At 36.2% G+C, this 22337-nt stretch overlaps 1 protein-coding gene across 1 annotated transcript in view; it reads left to right on the top strand.

The window, feature by feature from the left end:
• Positions 1–22337, top strand: part of itga9 (integrin, alpha 9) — a 137820-nt gene that overhangs the window by 85994 nt on the left and 29489 nt on the right. The window contains exons 16-18 of the mRNA XM_007237268.4: positions 9517–9669; positions 11691–11767; positions 14224–14371. Of these exons, the coding sequence (XP_007237330.3) occupies positions 9517–9669; positions 11691–11767; positions 14224–14371 (378 nt within the window). The remainder of the gene's footprint in view (positions 1–9516; positions 9670–11690; positions 11768–14223; positions 14372–22337) is intronic.

The raw sequence follows: 22337 nt of genomic DNA, 5'->3' as shown, positions 1-22337 counted from the left end.
GCGTGACCGAGCGTGCTCTCTAATGTGTACATGTGTTTGGAACAGGCCAGCCTCAGCCATGTGAGAACAGGGCGCTTACAGTCTTTCAGCCAAGCGTGATCTGAGCATGCCTCGCTGACATCATCATCGCTCTACTCCCTCTCCACTCTCTCCTGAAAGAGCCCAACACTCCCGGCGTAACAGAGAAACCCGAGTGCTCCATGCTGTTTTCCAGATCTACTAACAGTTTGGTAGATTAGATTTGTGGGAATGCAAACTATGAAATAATCAGTCCCGAAAATAAACCTCTCAGATGTTTTCTGTTAATGGGAAATGCAGTGAATAACTGCACATTTCTCCATAATGTGAAGAAGCCCATACTTTAAGATTTATTGAGAAGTTAAATTAGCTCTGAGTTAAACACCAAACTAGGTCCTAAACTGCTCTGCTGCCTTATCTATTATCCATTTAGCTCTACTATACATCACTGGCCCCATGTTCAAAAGCATGAGGTCAGCCATAATGATCCTCATATGAGGGATAATTGACCTGGTGAATGTGGGACTGGATGGACTCCAACCGTTTATAATGGCCTGCCGTTTTCTCCTTCATTACTACACTGAGCTCTTAAATGCACATTTGCTCAGTTAGAGTGCTGAATAAGAACATTGTCACACACACAACTCAAAACACTCTTAAATGCAATTATGCATTTAAAGAAATGACGCAGAGTTTTTTAGGTTTTTCAGAGGTATTCAGAAAACAGATTTTTTTTAAAATACATTTTAAGATTTTTTCTAGCAGAACCTTACAGTAGACACAGTATCAGATTTTATTTTAGGGAGTAAGTAAGCAAATAATGAAGTGACGGCTTGCATATTATGATTAATGGATAATTTCATTGTGTTTTCACAAACATTTTTTTACAGCCTGAGAGAGATAAACATTAGTGGACACTGTAAAGTTTGATTAACTGGTTTTACTACTCTACAGATTATAATTTGGGAAGCCAACCTTGAGAAAGTAAAGTACATCTAACTGTCTCATGTTATGTACATTTAATTTCTAATATTCAAGTTTTATTTACTCATTTATTAGAGTTTTACTGACTTTAAATAGAATAGTGATTTTAATTGTAAATTGTATGTGTTGAAAACTTTTATAATACTGTTATCAAATTTAATATAAGCAATGCTGCCTTCCCTTAAAATTAGGCAATTTACAACAAAAAAAAAAAACACGCTTAAAGACTTTGTCTGTTGGCTTTTTAGTAGTTTTAAAGAGCTTGGGGTTTTTCTTGTAATAGAAGATGATGCAGTTCTGCATTCTGCCAACTGACTTTTCCATTATACAGAGTAAATCATCCAGCTCAGAGTTTCTCCCCACTTCACAGAATAGAAAAGGAAACGCTACACTGTTACTCTTTTTTTTATATATATATATTGTAAATTGTTATTGGGAAAACTGCCTATATTATTATTTTTTGTGCCCAATTTGAAGACTGTCCCTTATTTTTGATGTTGTAAGTTTTTTGCCTTTTAATTTGTGCCTTATTTTGTATGTAAAGCGTCTTTGAGAATCTTGAGAAGCTCTATATAAATAAATTGTATTATTATATTATGATTATTATTATTATTTAACACAGAAAACAAACAGTTGATTACTTCAGAAAACATTACCGCATACCCAAGTGAAGGTAACCCTGGTTGGCAAAACTGCGCACTGATGGTGAGTTAGTGGTGGAGGAGATGTCCATTATGCAAATAAATGATGACAGGAATCAATAGAGTTTCTGCATGGTTTATATGGAAAGTTTAAGTGTAGTTTACTTACATTTAGTCATATTATGAAATAAGAAAAGTTTACTGATGGTATTTTAGAAAGTAGTGATGTTACATTTTACATTGTAAAGCTAAACTACCAGTGCACACTAAATTATATAAGGAGTTGCTTGGAAGATTAATTATTTATAACATTCTTAAGCTTTAGAATACAGTAGTTTTAAGTAATGTCTTATTAGTTATCTTATTACTGTGACATTGCTTAATTTAACATTGTTTATTACTGTCGTGAGTACTTCTATTTGTGTACTTCTACAAATAGAAGATTTACAGTGAAAGTATTTAAATACTTACAAAAAAAGATTAAGGTTTGGAACTAAAGTGTCAAGACTTGTTACTTTGTTCCCACCTCTGCTATTAAATCATTATTATAATCCAGCCACTACATACAGTAGATGCACAGTGAATATATTTTAGAATTAACATTTTTTCTCAGTCTATTATTAGTTATAGTTGTAGTGTAGTTCCACCTCATTTAAAACCTTGCACCTAAGTTGCTCTGAATTGCTGTGGCACATTAGAACTGGAGAAATTGTGTGTTATGGTTGAGTGTAAACTGAACTGGTCAGTGAAAGCTTGTGCTGTTCTAAATGGAAACAATGGGTGCGCACAGATTCCTCTTCATCTAAACATGGTTCATACAGTAATGGCTTGTGGAGACAGGGTGACCTGTTGGCTGTGCTGTGCTGATGTATGGGAGTGTGTGAGTGGCATGTATGGAACAGTTGTTTGGGGGTCCACTGTTCCGCTCAGCAGCCAGTAAAAGCCTGAAGCTGTTAACATCGGTAGCCCCCCGTGCTCTGGCACAGTGTGAGCTCTAAAAATAAACAGGTTTATTGTGGATCAGGGAAGGAGTGAAGTGCTGGTGGTGAGATAGGCAATAGGGTGTGGGCAGCAGGAAGCATTAACAGTGAGCTAATTAAAACTTAAACTAGAACACAGACACAACCTTTACTCTGTCTCAGTTTATAAATTTACAGCTGTTATACATTTGCATTATATTCAGTCTTGTAAGAATACTATTAATACAAATATAACCACCTGAGCTCCAAACACAATATAATCCCACTCAGAATCCCGCTCTTACAGCCTTCAACTCTGAGATCAAACAGTTCCCACTATACAACACATACAAATTCATAGAGGAAGGCAGTCTGTGTAGAATGACTACACACTGATGGTGAGTGACAGGTGGAAGGACACACCCAGTATGCAAATAGCATGACCAACATCAGGTGAAAACCCCTGCAGAATTGCTCTGTAGACGCCGTTCAACTAAAGAGTGAAACTGAGCATGTGCAGTAGAGCAGAGTACACTGTAAACCCATACGTTGTTTGAACTCAAATAAATTAAGTCTGTTTTACATAAAGTTGGAGATTTCTAAACAATACTCAACTATTTTGAGTTAGTTGAACATTTGTGGGCACATATACACTTAAACTGAGATCTTATAATAACTGAGTTTAGTCTGTTGCCATAAACAGCCTCTTTTCTATTTGCTTCTGTTTGCATACTAGGTGTGTCCAACAGTTTCTGACACTCACTATCAGTGTGTAGTGATTAATTACAATTTGTAAATTTGGCCGACACAGATTATTTAGTTATTTATTTAGGCCAACTTTTAACAATTATTGTTAGTTAAGGCAACTAATTTGCTGCACACTATAAACCCATAAGTTGTTTGAACTCAAATTATTTAAGTCTGTTATAGATATAAATGGAATTTTCTAAACATTGCTGAACTACTTTGAGTTAGCTGAGTATTTATGAGCACATAAACATTCAAACTGAGATCTTTGAGTTGCACCAACTTATAATAACTGAGTTTAGTCTGTTGCCATTAACAGCCTCTTTTCCATTGGCTTCTGTCACAATCTATTTGCATACTGGGTGTGTGTCCCATATTCTGATACTCACCATCAGTGTGTAGTAATTACTCCTGGGCTACCTATGAGCAAATCAACAAGATTAATTAATCTACTTTTAGACATAATAGGTTATACTAAGAAGAAGAAGAAGAAGAAGAAAAACAACAACAACAACAACAACAACAACAACAACAACAACAACAACAACAAAAAGCTTAAAATTGTTTTAAAGTTAGTTCAACAAGAAATATTAAACTGAACAATACACTACAGGAAACTACTTTCCTCAACTAACATTAAATTTGTTGTAGTTGAACTCTGGTTGAGGCCAAGCCAACTACTCTACGCTACTGCACATGCTCAGTTTTACTATTCTCACCATCAGTGTGAAGTCATTCCTCACAGGCTGCCTCCTCTTGTGTTATGCAACAATTGCCTGTTATCAGTGTTGGTGGCTATAAGAATAAGTTACTGTGTTTTGTGTTACTATTGAGTTTTTATAGACTATGTACTGTCTGGGTACAGCTGGTTGTATCTGCATTGTTACAATATGTATATGACTGACCATAGTGTGCCTTGCCTTAAAGTGAGTGTATTTTAATTATTTCTTTTTTTTAACAAAAGTTGAACAATGTTTAGTAATATTTCCTGGCTTTTGTAATATAAGTTTTTCTGCTGAAAGTTATGTTTTTTGTTAAGAATCTCTGTTTAGTTGCCGGTTGGTTTTGAACTGCCTGTGGGAATTAACAGGTATGACTCCACTGTATGCTGAAAAGTTGAGTTTCGATGTCCTTTTTTTTATTTTAAGCTCATGAAAAGAATAAATAGTTTTTAAAAAGTTTAACAGTCAGTACATTTAGCAATGGTGGCTGCCTTAACAACAGGCTTAGCAATGGTGTAAAGGTACATTTTGTGCCGTGACGGTTCATAAGGAATTCACATTGCACCCTTAGTGCTGATACAAGAGCTACTGCATACATGGAGATTATCCATTACACATAATTAAACCAAAAAACTGAATTACAACTGAAAAGAGCTGGCAAAATAAAGGAGAACAACAGAGTCCTTCTTAAAATGACCAGAATTAAAAAAAGGATTGAAAAAAGACTGCACCACAGTATACATTCTTAAAGTACCTTTCTGCATGCTCAGTGCAATTATACAATTTAACCAAAAACGTACAGACTGGCACTTTAAGATCCTTCTGATAGGTTTGAGCAGGGCTGAAAAGGGTTTGTCAAACTGAGCTTTGATATCACAGTAGATCTATTTGAGTTTTTCCAGTGATTATTGTTGGAATGTCTGTTATCTCAAAGTGCAGTATACACACGCCTATTTTTTATTGGCTAACAAGGGATCATTCATGCCCCTCTATTCTCGTGTGGCCCAGTAAAAACGACACACAGACCGCCAGAACCCTGAGCTGAAGTCTGGATGTCGCCCCTAGTCTTAAACGGTCCCCAGGGCAGGGGTCAGCGGCAGGACAGCTCACTGGGGCCATTTGGTGCCTTTTACATTAATCACAACTGAGACTGGAACTGAGAAGTAAGTTCTCTATATCGCTGCATGCACTGAATAATGCATTATTCTCTGTAGTGCTGAAACAAAACACACCCTTAAAACCACATACAACACAGTTTAGACATTAAAAAGATGTTTCAATACAAGAGATCTGAGTCATGCTGGGGTAAATTAAACTACACAATAACTGAATATAAGTTATAAGTATAATTTATATATTAATATGGTCTAAACCTTTAAACAATGTTAGTATTTGCTATACTGATTAACAATTGTTAGTTTTCAATTGTGAATTGTGAACTTGGTAACATTATACAATAAGGGTCATAAATAACAGTACTTAAACCAGTAATAAATATTATTAAATGGTTTAGTAATGTCTCAAGTAATTACTAATTGACACTGGTTAAGACATTTTACTAAATTGCAGTCAATGTATTATTACACTCTAAAAAGTGTTTTTGTGTTTTAGTCAGGAGAACTAATATTATCAAGTTACAAGTAATTATCAAACTTACCGACCAGCAGTGTTGGGTACGTACTTTGAAAAAGTAATTAGTTATTGTTATTAGTTACTTCTCCAAAAAAGAAACTGAGTTACTAACGAGGTTACTTCACTATAAAAGTGAAGTGGGCGTGGAAACACATATATATTTACTGATTGGCTAAAAAGGAAGACTCATCATTGCTTGGCACTGTGAGACAATCTGAATTTTTAATTGACGCTTGAAGCCGTTACTAAGGGGTGTTATATTGTAAAGTGTTACCGTCTTTTGTTGCAGCAATTTTTCTCTGATTACGCCTTTTTTTAAGTATATCACTATATATGTAGTGTAGCCGACTACATAGGTAAAGTGTTTTAGTAGAATAATAAATCTTTGATCATGCTCAGTTTTGCTAAGGATGTTTCAGATGGTCACCAAACTGCTTTTCCTGTCGTTTCTCTGTCAGCGTTCACAGGTTGTGGGCTGTTTGGGGGTTGGAGAGCATTCTAGGCTTTAAGTATTTGGTGTGTCCTGATACGGTACAACTGCTTTGTGTTAGCCATCGCTGAGGAAAGGGATGGGTGGGCGGATAGAGGAAGAGCAGGCGATAAAACTCAAACAGAGAGGGATTGAGAGGGATAGAAAGATAGAGCTGGGAGGGGGACTGAAGGTATGACAGTGACCGGAAAAGACTTATGTTTTCACAAAGGGCTCGACTGTGCATCAGCAGACACTAGTGACGCTAGGCTGCTGGGCACAGAGCTGTCAGTGGGGCAGTTTGCCTTTTTATCTTTGGGGCAGAAGACAATGAGATGAAAGCTGAGAGCAGCAGGCCACTTCAAAGAGACTAGTGAGGTCTACTTTTCCCACTGGTAGGATCCCATAATGAACATGGGGTGTTGTTCATATTCAGCATTTTGTTTGAGTGTTTCCAGGTCCTGTGCCAAAGGAAACTCTCCTCTGGATTGCTTGTATTGCTGAACTGAGGGATTCCAGCTTTCCTTTTAACGACTCAAAGCTCAGCTGATGTTAGCAGTTAAGCAGACAGGGCAGTATTATTACCTATGTATTAGATTTTTCTAATGTAAAACATTTTAAGTCATTAATAAACTACAGTAGGTGAAAATTGATCAGTATCTATAAATGAGGATGGTGTAAATATTTCTGTTTTGTGTCTATCAAATAAACCTATTCATTAATGTGCATTTAAGATGGCAGCAGGGTGGGGTTGCTATGGCAGCTCACTGATTAGTGATGTCATCTTAATACTCGTAGTGTTAATTTAGATAACACTTTACTTGGATGGTCTATTGTTAATGCAGCTAAATTCTTAAAATGAAAATAAAAACGATTCTCTCTTGAATGTAACCCTACATCTAACCCTAACCTTACCCTTAAAGATTTAGGTTTAGGGTTAGATTAAGTTTTAGGTTAATTATATGATGAGGGTGAGGTTTTAGGGTTGATTCAGGGTTTATGTTAAGGATAATATTAGGGCTTGGTGTAGCTTTAGGTTCCATTGAGAGACATTTACTTTCATCTGAGAGTTCACATGCTTTTTAACAGATATTAGTTAAGCATCTATGGAATAAGCATCTATGAGGCACCTATAATAGCCAATCCAAGAAAAGTGATACTTTAATTGAGCTCTAATAGTGTTGAGTTAACACTGCCAATTTCGCTGTTTAGACAATAGCAGCTGCTCTAGGCTGTTTGATTCAGAACAGTCAGTCAGAGTTGAATTTGTTCTGTGGTTAACACATTATCATAAGCTAATGCTAACCAGCTTCTCTTTCCTGATTCAGAGCAGTATAATATTTACATTTGCAACTATCAGACATTTATTAAATGCCTGATTAAAAAGTGTTGTCACCCTGTAAGCAAACTGAACGTTTTATTTGATTGTCTTCAGTTTAAAAAATAAGCACTGGACTGTACAAAACATGTAAGATATTTAAAGCTACAAACATGTAGAACCTACTACACTATTTATACAACTCGTAATACTTGAAAAGATTGAAGTAAAAAAAACTTTTACTGATAAAAACTGAGTGATTAGTAAAAATACATAACCGTTGGTGATCAGCAATCAATGGATACCAAAATCATCAACCCATGGAGAGTGAAACATTGAAATCGCAGCTCATTCAATTTCTGTAAATTTTAATCACGGCACCTAATAACATCACTCAGTAATGTGTTCAGCCTTTTTTAAGAGGACGAAGATTTTGCACTAAAAAATAATAATAATTGTCTCAACTTAACCCAGTCGATTTATCAGTTAGATTTAACTCAGTTAAGTTGTAAATACATACAATTTAACCCTTGTGTGGTGTTCGGGTCTGTGGGACCCGTTTTCATTTTTCATCAAATGATACTAAAAAAATATTTTTTCTAACTCAAACTCATTGGCATTGGCCCCCCCATAACCATTTATATTACATACAGTATGTTTGGCCAAGGGCTAATAAACATTGCTTCATTTGTAAATTTGAAACTAAACACATTTTCTACTCATATCTTGAGTTTAATTCATTTTCTTTTACATTTTATTAAAAAACTAATAAAAAAAGAGTAGCACTTTTTGAAAGAAATGTAACATTAGAAAGGTAAAGGGCAAATATTAACCATGTAAGCTGTTTATATTGCTTGCAATTTAGGTGAAGCGAGCATGTGTAAAGCATTTTAATGTAAAATTTCTTAATTTTGCTGAATTAAATACAAGTAACAAAGTAAACGAGTAACAAAAATATGAACACCACACAAGGGTTAAGTTTATTCAACTTAACTGAGTAAAAGCTAGATGATAACTTGAATTAATTAAGTTTATTCAACTTAACTGAGTTTTGTTCACACAAATATAATTTAATTAACTCAACAGTTTTTTTCAAGAACTGTGGCCATTAATATTTTAGTTCATCTATATATTGGTGTTCTCACCATATTTAGCATCTATAAATAGAATTACCAATATTGCCAGCATAAGGCCAGGGCAAATTTTGTAAAGAGTGGGCTCTGTAGATCTGAGCCAACATACTGTGAACACTAGAAACACAAAACAAAAGTGACTTCTTACAACACTGAGGCCTGACAAAGAACTCATATCTTACACAAAATCCTGCTTAGGTAGCTTTATGTAACAGACAACACAAAGATGGTAAGCAAGGGCAAGATCACACCCAATATGCAAATATATGGTGCTAGGAGCCTTATGGGAAAGCTGTATGAACCAACGTGGTTGTAAGAGTATTGACACGTGTAGTAACTAAATGTTGGTTTAAATAATTTTTTTTCAGTGGCTTATCAAACAAGTTTTCAGGTTGAAGTTCTCTGTACTCATTTTATTGAGTTGTGCTGGCTGGTAAGTTCACTCAACTTGATAATATTAGTTCTCCTGATTAAAACACAGAATTACTTTTAAGAGTGTGGATGGTTCTTGGTAGGAGTTGGCAGTGTTGGACGCACTGATACAAAAACTCTCAGAGGTTCACAGCTGGATTCAATCTGAGGAACGTAAAGGCCATTCAGTTGAATCTTCCAGAAACTGCCTACGCACCTGACAACACTCGGTCATTGTCCTACATCAGGAGGTGCATTGAAGTCGCTGAAGTTTAACTGTTTTGTTGTGTTATAATGTGATGATTAGGTTTTCTTACATTTTTTTTGAGCAACGTTATTTTAAATATTATATTGCCCAAACCTGACTGTCTCTGTTGCAGGTTTGATGAAAAACATGATTCATTATGAGATTCACTGACAATTACAGTTTCTACAACTAAGTTTATACACAAAATCTAATAACAGTGTTTGTGTTTCCACAGAAAGAAGTGAAGGATGTATTTTCAGCCATTACTTTCGAGGCAGCGTACAGCCTGGGGAAGCATGTTCTGGATGGACACCATGAGCACGAGCTTGCTGCACTCACGCCTGTCCTCCGATGGAGAAAAGGAGAGAAGATCGCTGCCAAGAATGAGGTTAGATTATAGATCAAATAATGTATTTAAAGATATTTCATCCCAGACGTTACAAAATGTTAACTCTATTAATTATGAAAGAAGCTGTAAGCTAATATGTCTGATAATTTTATTCAATGTTAAAGGACCTCTAAACCCTAAATCATATATTTGAAATGTGTTCTTTTAAATGAATGAAACATACCAGTCCTGCTTCAATTTTTTATAAACATTTCCTTCCTAAAAGTTGAAAGTGCTATAGGGGAGGATGATGTGTCTGTGTACATTGGTTCGCAGTCACATTACAATATGCAGATCAGCCAATCGATAATACTGCCCCCCTGCTGATGTCCAACCATCTGCGTCTCACTGCTATTAGAGGCACACTGCTGCTTCTGCAGCTCAGCCAATCAGCTCTCTCTTGTTCCCCGCCCCTAAACCCATACATCACCCAGTGCCGGACTCAAACAACTCCTCCTATTTCTTAACCTTTTTTTTTAACTTTGAGCTGAGGGTGGAGTCAGCAAGTGTCAGGGGGTTTAGTTACCCTTAACCTTGTTTACATGTTTGAGTGAAGTAAACAGTATCTTGACTCCTCTTTTCTATTGGCTTTTGGCATCATCTATTTGCGATGTGAGTAGTGATTAGCACAAGCAAGAAGTGACAAGCTTCATTTTTAGAGCTGCAGACTCTGTGTTGGTTATGTGCTGAACTGTTCTATCTATAGCATTTTCTTCCTCTATCTATTTTCTATAAGTAAATCAATATTTTAATTAGTTGATATAAAACAGGTCTAAATACAAATCTGTTTTATTCACCTGACCATAACAATCAAAGTAGCAATAATATAACAAAAATATTAATTAATTAACAAACAATTTAGGCATTTTACAATGAAAATATAAAGGTTTTAAGTGTAACTGCTTTGAATTATTTAAGTAAATTTAGCTTATCCAGGCTTACAGTTTTACACTTGCATGTACAAATGTTCTTTTTCATGCCAAATTGAATGTGGGTTAAAGAAGCACTATAATGGTTGTTGACTTTCCACAAGTGGAATGTGGAGGCCTAGTGATTTTATTAGAGAACCTCTGTATTAGTATAATTTAAGCTTAAATAACAAATTAACTTGTTAATTAAATTAATTGAACTGTACCTGCTCTATGTAAGTTGATATTACTAAAACAGTAGTTGGTACATCTGGACTGTAAATCCAGTATCCAGTTCTGGACTTTGTAATATTTGGAAGGTGTGACACTAACTGACCAATTAATTACAATACAATATTCCTTTAACTGCCAGCCAAAATAAAATCCAAAAATAGACCCAGCACAGTTCACTTATACTAGATTTAAACCAGTGAGGTTTAACAGGCATTACTATAAACAGATATTAATGCCAACACAGCCCCTGCCCCTGTTCGTATATTGGGTAAACATCCAAATAAATCTGCATAAAAACAACTGCTGACTGCCCTGTACAAGGTTTACTTCCGTTTAGAGGCGGAGTTAAGACATTACTCTGACAAAGAAGGCAGGGTTGGACGCGCTGGACATCCAACTCCACCTTCCCGCAGGCTGCAGTCAGTAGTAGTTGCCTGCTTTCTCAGAGCAGAAAGTGAGCTTGCTCTTTCAGTCTACAACATTAAAGTTAACCAGCTCTACCAACAACATATATCATATAAGCCCACATAGGGAAAGGTAGCCTGGGGGGAATGACTACATGCTGATGTTGAATAGAGATATACCCAGTGTGTAAAAAGGAGCCAATGAGAAAGGTGTCTTGCTCATCATGCCTTCTTAAGTATAATGAAACTGAACTGAACTTACCTATAAACTAAAAATTTTCCAACAAGTTGGGTTAGTTTGACACTGAATCTTTCTGAAGTATTTAGGTTTAAGGGCGGTTAGATTTTACAGTGTAGGCCTGTACTCTTCACTTGCTCCCTTGCTCAACAGCTCCCTCTAGTACGTGGCTCCACTCTCATCACTCTGACATTTCAGTTTTTGTAAACATCCTGTCCTGTGTCTGTCTCTTTACAGACGTGGTTTGAGAAGAATTGCCTGTCGGACGACTGCGCCGCTGACCTGCGGCTGCATGGGAAACTGCTTCTTTCTGGGTAAAGCTCTCCGCCGGTTCTTCCATCCATCGCTTTCTCCTTCCCATTGTACTCGGCTGCTGATAGCAGGCCAGATTCAGCAGGTTGACGTCATGAAGGTTGAGACGATGTGGGTGCGGATACTGCAGCTCTGACAAATGCTTGGCTCCTACCAGCTGTGGATGTCATCCATCTTCCAGCTTTTAAGGAGGTCCCAGAGTTTAGTTTGCTAATGACTTGGCAGACGTGTTCCCCTTGAACTGAAATCATATACAACCTACTGCCATGCACTTAATGCACTTAATTACACATAGTGTTGTTTAACAGACAACAGAGGTTTTTCCTGTCTGTGATTCATAAGAAGCCAGACTCTGATGTACCACTAACATCGATGACTAGTCAGAATTCCGGCCAGTTACACTTTTACTGGCTATTCACACATCTGTGTGTGATTTTATTAGGATAATGGAAAACAGATCTTTAGTTAGCTGCCTTGAAAAAGTTAAGCAATGGGCAATGAAAACTTAAGAAAACTTAAAACATCAATTTTTATTTTTGTTATACCAAACAACCGTTTGTTAATTTAAGAACACATATCTAAATAGAACACATATCCACTTCATGCACAAATAAAAAACATATAAAGCTAAAATGGAATCAACTAAAACAGTATGCAAATAGATTGTGACAGAAGCCAATGGAAAAAAGCTGCCAGTGGCAGCAGAACTCAAGTCTTTAAGCTGATTCAACTCAAAGATCTCAGTTTGTATGTATATGGGCCCACAAATGTTCAGCTAACTCAAAATAGTAAGAGTAATGTTTAAAAATATCCAATTTTACAAAAAAACAAACTTAATTAATTTGTGCATCTTGTAGAATTGTGCAGGTTCCCCACTCTAAAAAGTAATTTTGTGTTTTAGTCAGGAGAACTAATATTTATACTTATACTATATATAAGTTGAGTGAATTTACCGGCCAGAACAACTCAATAAAATGAGTTCAGGGAACTTTAATCTGAAAATCAAAAAAAATATTGTTGAACCAATGAACAAATGTGATTTCAACCAACTTTTAGGAAACTGCATGTGTGCCAATGCTCTTTCTACAGTGTTGGTTAGGGCAGCTTTCCTGTAGGCTCCTGGCACCATATATTTGCATATTGGGTGTGGCCGCTTCCTTACTTCCCTACCATCTTTGTGTTGTCTGTTGCCCAAAGCTACCCTATCCTATGCATGCGTTACTATAATATGTTTTGGTTCTCAGACCTCAGTGTAGTAAGCTGCAAGATAAAGATACCTTTTTTTCTCATTATTGCAGTATGTATCTTGTCAGTATAGGCAGTTCAAAAATATGCTAGTTATCTTGGGAATACCTATTTAAATATATATATATATATATGTAGTTTGTTACCTAAATTCCTTAAGTCTGTGGTTCTTAAAAAAAAATTAGCTATTGTTGTGTGAACAAAATTCTGTTAAGTTGAATAAAATTCTATATATTTGTTGTGTTGATAGCACATCTGAAATATCAAGGATACACTGCACAGTCGGTTTCACATAAAATTGCCCATTTTCAAACATTACTCAAATAATTTGAGTTGAATGATGAACATTTGTTGCCACAAATACATTCAATTGAAGCTCTTCAAGTTGACACAACTTATAATAACTGAGTTTAGTCTGTTGCCACTGACTGTTTTTTTTTCTATTGGCTTCTGGCACAATCTATTTGCATACTAAATGTGTGTCCCCAAGTGTCTCACACTCACCATCAGTGTGTAGTGATTCCTCCCATGCTACCATAGGTAACTTGTAGCTACTACGTTGCTTTTTTGCAGGTTGTAAGAGCAAGATGTTTATTCTGTTGTATTTCCTTTAGTTATTTTTTAATAATATGCAATACTTTTTATTTAATAAATATTTTGGAAAGCCAATTAAGGACAACATTTATGTTTGTGTCACACTCTATGTTTTTAAGCATGACATAACAAGTCAAATTAATGCAAGTTTTTAGTAAATTTTAAAATGCTAAATAAATTAAACTTATCCAGGTTTGCAGTGTAGGTCTGACAATGCTATTATGTAAAAAAATTATGCCAGGAACAAAAAGGGAAGATGTATGGGTTAATACGGTGATACCTTTTTTAAGTTAAATCTACTATGATACAGTAACTAAAATATACTTCAGTGAGCGTGATTTACAAAGTGTGAATTAGTACTTAATTTACCAAATGCATTTGAAGTGTCGCTTACTCAAATGCATGAGTACATGAGTTCATTTTTAGAATATTATGAAATGATTAAGGTTCACTAATGTTATATGGAAAGTAGTGATGTTACATTTTACAGTGCACTAATGAGGGAGCAGGGAGCCGTTTCAGTCACTGATATGATTGGAAATCTGCTTCCCATAAATGTAAGTTTACATTATGATTTTGATGAAGTGTGGTCTGAGCTTTTCTTTCTTTTTGTGTTTAGGCATCACATCAGGCCTCACCTCGCCCTGGGCGGAGTGAAAAACGTCTCCCTTAACTTGACGATTTCCAACGCTGGAGATGACGCTTATGACACCAACATCTACTTAAACTTTTCCAGGGAGGTTCATTACATCAACTTTCTACAGAGGGTAAGAGAAGCATGCATCAGCCAGTGAACTAATGCCAATCTGAAATCATGAAAACATGTGTGAGCTTGATTTCATTTATTCAGAAAGCAGATGTTTATATGCTGGGTATTTTCTGAAGGCTGCTGCTGGAGAGGATTCTGCTCTTAATTTGAACATCCTAAATTATTAATTGCTGCTAATAAAACAGCCAAAAATGAGGATTTTTTTTAAAGCATGGTGATCCTCTAAAACCTGTGTTTATGCTTTTTTTTTTCAGGAAGTTCCAGGTAAATCAAACATGAAGCTGTGTTTAGTTCTGAATTGTATTTCTTTTAAATTCTTTAACTATATAACTTGCTTTTATTATTCTACGCTGAAAAAGATATTTTGGACAAACCTAAAAAAGTGTCTTTTTTGTTATATCTAAAAATGCTATGTTTTTTCAACTTATATTTATTATACAGTGAGAATATAAAATTTTATAATCACTTCAATCATTATTTAAAATAAAAAGATGTTTTATTATAAAGAAATACAGCTTTTGCTTCAGAATGAACTAATTAAGCCACTGTAATCTTGTTTACTAATGATTATGTTCATTAATGTCTTACTCATTACGCTAATCACAAAGAAAGCTCTTATATTATACATTTAACTGTTTTCTTAAAATAAAACAAAATATAAGCATGAATTCTTGTTTACTAGCGTAGTAGTGCAATCTCAACCAACCATAATCACACTCAGAAACAACAACAACAAAAAAATTTACTCTTATAATTACCAGCCCTTAAATCAAACAATCACACATTAATCTGTGGCTAAGGGAAGGTGATTTTATTTCAGTGTATTGTATTTGTATTTTATTTTATTTTTACCATTATTTCCTTTACACTTCCTTGAATAGCTCTTTATGGTTTCGTCTGTGTGCTGGTCTCCTTTGTTTCACAAAAAACAATATAAATATACATATTCCCAACAAACCACTGAAAATACAGTTGTTTTGGGAAGGCAGCAGCAGAAATGCTGAAACACACAGAGAGATTGGGAGCAAAGAGGAAGCGCAGGAAACAGGATGGGCCACAGATTTACTGATTTACTGAACTGAAGAAGCAACTGGCTATCTCACTCTCTCTCAGAGAGCCTCTCTTAATCCGGCCTGTGTGTCTGTTAGAGAGAGCTGCAGCTCTCTGAAGTTGTTTTTCTATGAAAATCCCATCCTGCCTTTATCAGTGGAATGATTAAGAACATTTCCTAATAACTGAGCAGAAACCTGAGTGAGATATTCACCAGACTATTCCTAATCACACAACAACAATGTATAGACTTCCCTTCAGAGAGGAAACAGAAATGTAGGGGTGAGATAATCTCTGTTTAGGATATCCAGTGTCAGTTAACTCAGATTACTTCCATCTGCTTCCCAGTTTGACTAAAAACATTTTTGGCGAGGAATGGAAAGCTGGGATTATTTTTTCAACAGTTTGAACAACTTTCAACATCTTGACACATCTGGTATTTGTGGAATGTTTGTCATAAGAACGCAATACTGTCTGCATTACGCTGCTCTATCTGATGCTGTTTGTTTTGCTTTTTTACTGAATATCACATTGTTTCAGCTAGACCTGCACAATAATTCAATAATGATATTTATCACTGAATTATTTCAGAGTGGAACTAATAAAGTGGAACTAATGCTGTATCTTTATCTACCAAAGTATTATTTTTTCTCCAAATTCCACTTTTACTTCAGTAAATATTGTTATGAGTTTAATACTTTTACTCTGATACATTTTTAATGTGCTGCATCATTACTCGTTACAATTATAGAAATGTTAAGTATCATTACAAACCCAGATTATGATTAAATCCAGAGTGGTAGATGTTCTGCACTGTCACCAGGGTTGCTGAAGAGATTAACTTGATCTTATAAGAAGATGTCATTACTCTGAGATCTTTACACTGCATTCTGTAACAACTACACTAATAACACAGTCCAGTTCTTTTACTTTCAGTACTTCAGTACAACATTTTGCAATAAACTATTTCCAATACTAAGTACAAAAAGGTTGAATACATTAGTGTGAAGCTTAAAGAGCACTTACCTCCTTTGATAGAGCACTTATACTTTAACTCAAGTATCTAGTAGGGTCTCTAGTACTTAATATATATATATATATAAGTACTAGAGTAGAGTACTTATATATCTGGAGCAGTTCGGTTGTGGTGAGAATGTAATCTGGTTTCAATCCTGCTCAGATATTAAATAAACTTCTTTTTAATTGAGCTAAACAGCTGATAAGGTGCAGTTTAATCTGATATATTAGCCAGATAATACACTTCTATAAACAAATGCTATCTCTGCTGCTCCGTGCTGTTTACACACTGAATGCGGTATGTGCAGTGTTCACTGCTCGCAGCTGCACGACTACATTAAAAACACTGTTTGAAAGCAGAGCAGCAAATTCTCAGTGTTCTGTGTTAAAGCAGCTTCAGACTGCACAGATACATGCACTGGAACACATAATCTTCATACTATTTTTACATTCTTGCTCCTGCACCAGGCAGCTCTGGCCAATCCAATCAAAGGGGACAACATGCTTTCATGGTTTATTGGTGCATATTTTGGTGCATATTTTGGTGAGCAGTCAAGCTGAGCAGAAACAGAATACTGTAGACGGCTGTAGGCTGGCGATGCCAGTGTGTGATGATGTACACCACAGGTGGTTGCTTCTACATTGTTTATATTGATATATATTGTAATTATATCATCTATCGACCAAAATTAAAAAGTATATTGGCCGATACATAGCTGACATAATAGTCAGTAGTGTTATATGTTATTAATTAGTTTTAGGCCTTAATATAAAAATTACAACAGTTAATTCACAGTTTCTGGTTGTTTTGACACAGAAAAACTGATGAGGACAAAGGAACAACGTTTATACACTGACTAAAAATATTCATTGGCTCAACTTAACTCAGTCAAGCTATAATTTCGCTTTGACTCTGTAAAGTTGTAAATATATATACAATTTTAAGTTCATTACACTTAATTCAGTTAGGTTTATTTAACTTAACTGAGTTTTGTTCACCCAACAATAGTGTAATGTCGTTTTTTTTCAAGTATTGTGTTTAAAAAATTGGTTTATTTAAAATATATGTATTCTAACACTGACAGAATAACACTAAGACAGCATAAGAGTAAATTCTGTAAAGAGTGAACTGAGTGAACTCAGTAAACCAAGCCAACATATTGTGACAAAAAGGAACACAAAATAAAAGTAACTTGCTCTCACAACCTACAACTCTATGGCCTGGCAGTCAACACATATATCAGCCTAACTCACGCACAGGATAAGTAAGTGTTGTTTAATACTCTATATTGGCATGGAGTCAGCAGTGTTGATATGACCCCTTCTCACACAGTAAAGGTCTGCTAGATCAGCTTCCTCAGGGGCTTTTCTCCTCTGCCAGCCTGCCTGTGAACACGCTGCTGCTCCTTTATACTGAGATCCATTGTCTCTCTGTTTTCCTTACACAAGCTGGTTGCTTTCAGAAGCTGCACTGTGACTTTCTGGGCCTATGCAGGCCACACACACACACACACTGTGGGCTTTAATTGGAAGTAGAGGTCATATTTTCTTTCCCTTCAGCTACAAGATAGAGGAAGCACCAAATTACTGTTGCAAAAGGATTTAGAGTATTCCCAGAGAGGCTGAGGTGCTAAGTGAGGAGCTAAGAGGAGTTTATCAAACAGGCCATTATCACAAAAAAAATAGCCATTTAGGGCCTTTTAAATAATTCACAGCATCAGATTAATCCTTATAATAAAATAGTTAAGACATTAACTTTAGAAGCTGTGATTATTTCTGTTTTATCTTGTTGCAAATAAAGTGTAAAAAAATAGCCTCTAAAAGAATGAAAATGTGTTTATTGTTAAGTAGTAGTGTTTTCAGTATCAACAATTGCTTTCCTCTACACATCACAGTAATTGTTCTTGTTATTTGGCACATTCCTGTCAAAGTATGCTGTTCTTGGCAGTGCCATCCAAAACTGAAGCTGAGTAAACATTCTTTCATTTTTTTCACCACCTCCTTTACAACAAGAGTGTTCCTATTGAACTTATGGCCGGATTTCTTGAGTAATTATTAATTGACACTAGCCACTAAAGAGTCACACTAGTGACTCTTAGCCACTGAAATGTAGTAATGTTTACAACACTAGTAAGGTCTTAACTAGTGTCAATTAATAATTATGTTTATTATTGTCGTAAGTATTGTTATATGTGACTCTTATTGTAAAGTGTTGTCGAACCACTTATTCCCTCAGCTAGGCTAGCTTAACATACAGATATTTTAAATTAAGTCTGACCTTAACAGAAAAGTTTCATATACTGTATAAAGGAAAGTTAATGTTCAGTGTACATAGCCAACTGTTAGAGTTTCTGAATGTGAAATTCAGTTTTTTTCATTATATAAATTATGTGTGAGGTGTGGTCTGATTAAAGAGTAGGGGTCTGTTTTAGCGATCTATAGTGCAGAATATAGTGATAGATAGTGATAGACTACAGTGATCTATAGTGTCAATTGTGTAGCTTGCATTAGGGTGTGTCAGATGCGTCTTTGGTATCGTGAGGGCCTTGCACGGCTTGAAATACACAAAAGATATGAAATAACTCTTTTAATTGATCATGGGTGTGTTACGGGCGTAACATGAAATAAACCACTCAGTGTGCCAGTAGTCATACCCTTTAAGAACCAGTTGCATTATTCTGACTTTGTGCATGGGCGTAGGGTGGCTGACTGTTGACTGTTATGAGGGATTTAATCAGTCAGTGGCGCACCTATGTTTTCTGCTACCAATATAGAAATATACCAGAAAGGCGTGAAAATAGACTGTTGATGGGGTGTGATATAGCAACGACATTGTGACGCACCTTGTGCAGGGTCTACAATAGTATCCAAGGTCTTGCCTCAAGAGGATGTGAGAGTGCTTCCCACACTGCCTACAAAAGGCTCTCAGAGGCTGCTTTTGGGTAGTGTACCTCTTGGTGAGAGATGGTTGACTGCACTGCTAGACATGCATCTACAGCATGCTAGAAGATAATTTAATCTAATTATTTGGTCATTATTTGGTGGAATAACCCTGTGAATCTAATTTAAAAATAATAGCTCTTAATTAATGATGGTTAACAAATTAAGCTCAAGGTGTCAAGTCAGATGTAGTAGCCAACCAAGATGTGTTTGCGCACTGAAACTGATGCACAGAAACTAACATACCTGTGTGATTCGCAGCACATTTTGAAATAGTCAGAACTGTGAAAACGAACAAAACCTCATTGTTTAGCTAAATGCTGGATGAACCATTGCAGACACAATGAAGTTTTGTTTATTTTTATAGTTCACAGAAAGTCACAGTGTGCCACAAACCACACTGACAACTCTGCGGTCCGGTAAAGAAAAGCAGGATGTGGGTTCGGCTTGGGGAGAGGAGTTTGTGGGTGTCCATTTACTGATAGGGTTTGGGGAACTGGTGAGCAGTGCTAACCTAGTGTCTGCTGTGCCAAACTAAAGAGGCAAAGTATTTATTGGCTGATTGACTACAAGGGGTGTATGGTGTTAATCTATGGGTGCTTCTCTGCCGTCCAGTACAATAGCGTGCAGATATGAACCTTTTTTTATTTTTCTTGGTATCAGGCTGACCAGACATAAGAGTTTAGGCTCAGTTAGTGCAGATGAAGGAAACACTTTACTCTGTACTTTACTAAGAAAATGATGAGCAAGAGGAGAGATGTTTATAAAATACTGAGTGATTCACAGAACAGGCGGTGAGAAAAAAGGCTGTTAGAGCAAATATGTTCACCAAGTCAAATATACACATCCAAGTGTCCCCCTCCATTATTCACAAACACTGCTGAGCTCCAACACCCCCATTATCTGGTTCAGTATTCAGTATTTATTGATGTATTTTCCTGCAGCTCCACTCTTGTTTCGCTTGTTATTTCTAAACTCAAGCCAAGAATAGTTCCAGTGTAAACTGGGAAGAGGAAAGCATGTATGGCTCGGGTCTCACATGGAGCTCCAGCTCGTCGGGTTTATCAGCTCTCTTGTCAGAGGCCTGATGGCTTTCAGCCTCCCTCCCCCAGCACACATGCAGGGTAAAAGGCCAGCTTCATGAACTCTCACTCCAGGAATGCTCACTCCTTACGCGGGTCAAGGCCCTACTGTTTACATTATTCAGCCAGAGGAGCTACGCACTATTTGGACAAGCTTCCAAACACACAGTCTGGTGGTTATACACTGTTACTGTCCGTTTTGTGCATGCACACTTGAATGTGTCTGTGCTTTTTCCTGTGATTTGTTTTAACTTTTCTGTGCATGTGAACATACAGTCATGTGAAAAGTACCATTAAATATTTACTTCTATATTAAGAATCGTGGGCATATCGAACAGTATTGAACAATAGCTATAGATAAAGTTGATGTAACTGCATCATCTTTGCAAAAACAATAAAAAAAAGTCAGTTCACGTAAAAGCGCATTATTGAAGAAGTCCCGGTGTATTTCTAGATGTTTTCTCTGGCAAAGGTTTATTCCTACTATAATGTTTATTTTTTTTTTTTTGACAACAAGGATTTTCTTCTTACACACTTTCTGCTATAAGTGGTCCAGAAGATTAATGCACTGTCACTGTGATCCAAGGATCGCCACTTTGAATCATGGATCATGCTGCTTCTCCATCAGCAGCCGGATTCAGAGAGAGCACAATTGACCATCCTCTCTCCCCTCATCACTCCTAATGTAATGTTGGTCAGCACAGGCATCTGTTAGCTGATATATCAGAGCTGGGTCGCTGCACTTTCCTCCAAGTGCGCTGGCTACCCACTAATTCTGCATCAGCAACAATTGAACAAGAGGCGGAGTTTGAAAATCTTCATCCTTCTAGTGTTGAGGGAATTACTAGTGATGGGGGGACTCCATATTGCAGAGAAAAATATTGCAAGAGTTTTCATCATTTTCCCAGGTTTTCTATTTTTTTTTTTTATTTCTGCCCCTCACAGTCTGAATTTCAGGAGAAATAAAAAATACCTTTCCTCAATTTTCCATTTTTCAATTTCTGCATTGAAAATTAGGCTTAAGTAAGAATTAAGTTGCAAAAATGCAAAAATCTGAATTGTTCCTGAAATTTTGAATGTGAGAGGCTAAAATGAAAGACATTTGAAAAGAAATTTGAAAAAAGGATGAAAAAAGTCTTATTCACTGTACTGAATGGAAAAACTCTCAACGTGTCTCTCAACGTATCAAACTTGTATCATACATGTTTTCAGCATGGTTAAAATGTCCAGGCTAATTATATTGCTTGTTTATTAAAGGAAAAAATGTGAAATGGAAGTTGGGCTGTAGTGAAACATGATAGTGAGTATGAACTTTTGTCGAATAGCCCACCTCTGTTTGTGCCCAGCATTGCAAAATTAGCCGATGCTCCCAAAAGGCCTACAATACTAGTATAGGGGCATAGCGTTGCCCATTCAAAGAAATGGCTATTTTTACATCATTAACAAGCTCAAAGTAGCTCCACACTTCAACAGTAGATTTCTGAGGCAAGTGCACAGGTAGTTTGGAGCTACTTTAAGCTTGTTAATGTTGTAAAAATAGTGATTTCTTTGCATGGTCAGTGCTATGTCCCTATCACTAGAATTGTAAGGCTATTGGAAGCATCGTCTAAAAATGCTGTATTTCAGAATCCTGGGGGGGAACAGAGGTGGGCTATTTAACTAAAGTTAATACTCGTTATCATGTTATCAGGCTTGAAGTTTAGTTCTTTGTTATTTTAAACCTTTCAGCCGTAATTTATCTAGATCAATCACTTTTACACATTTTACACATTTCACATTTCCCACTGTTACTGTCCCCATCACTTAGCTCTTTAAATAAGCTCTTTGAGCTCGGTACAGTAGCTTGGATGTGTAATATGATATTTTAAGCTGCGT

Source organism: Astyanax mexicanus, chromosome 7 (genome assembly GCF_023375975.1).
Source record: "Astyanax mexicanus isolate ESR-SI-001 chromosome 7, AstMex3_surface, whole genome shotgun sequence".
NCBI lineage: Eukaryota > Metazoa > Chordata > Actinopteri > Characiformes > Acestrorhamphidae > Astyanax > Astyanax mexicanus.
Note: the sequence above shows the minus strand (reverse complement) of the source record. Positions and strands in the feature narration are given on the sequence as shown.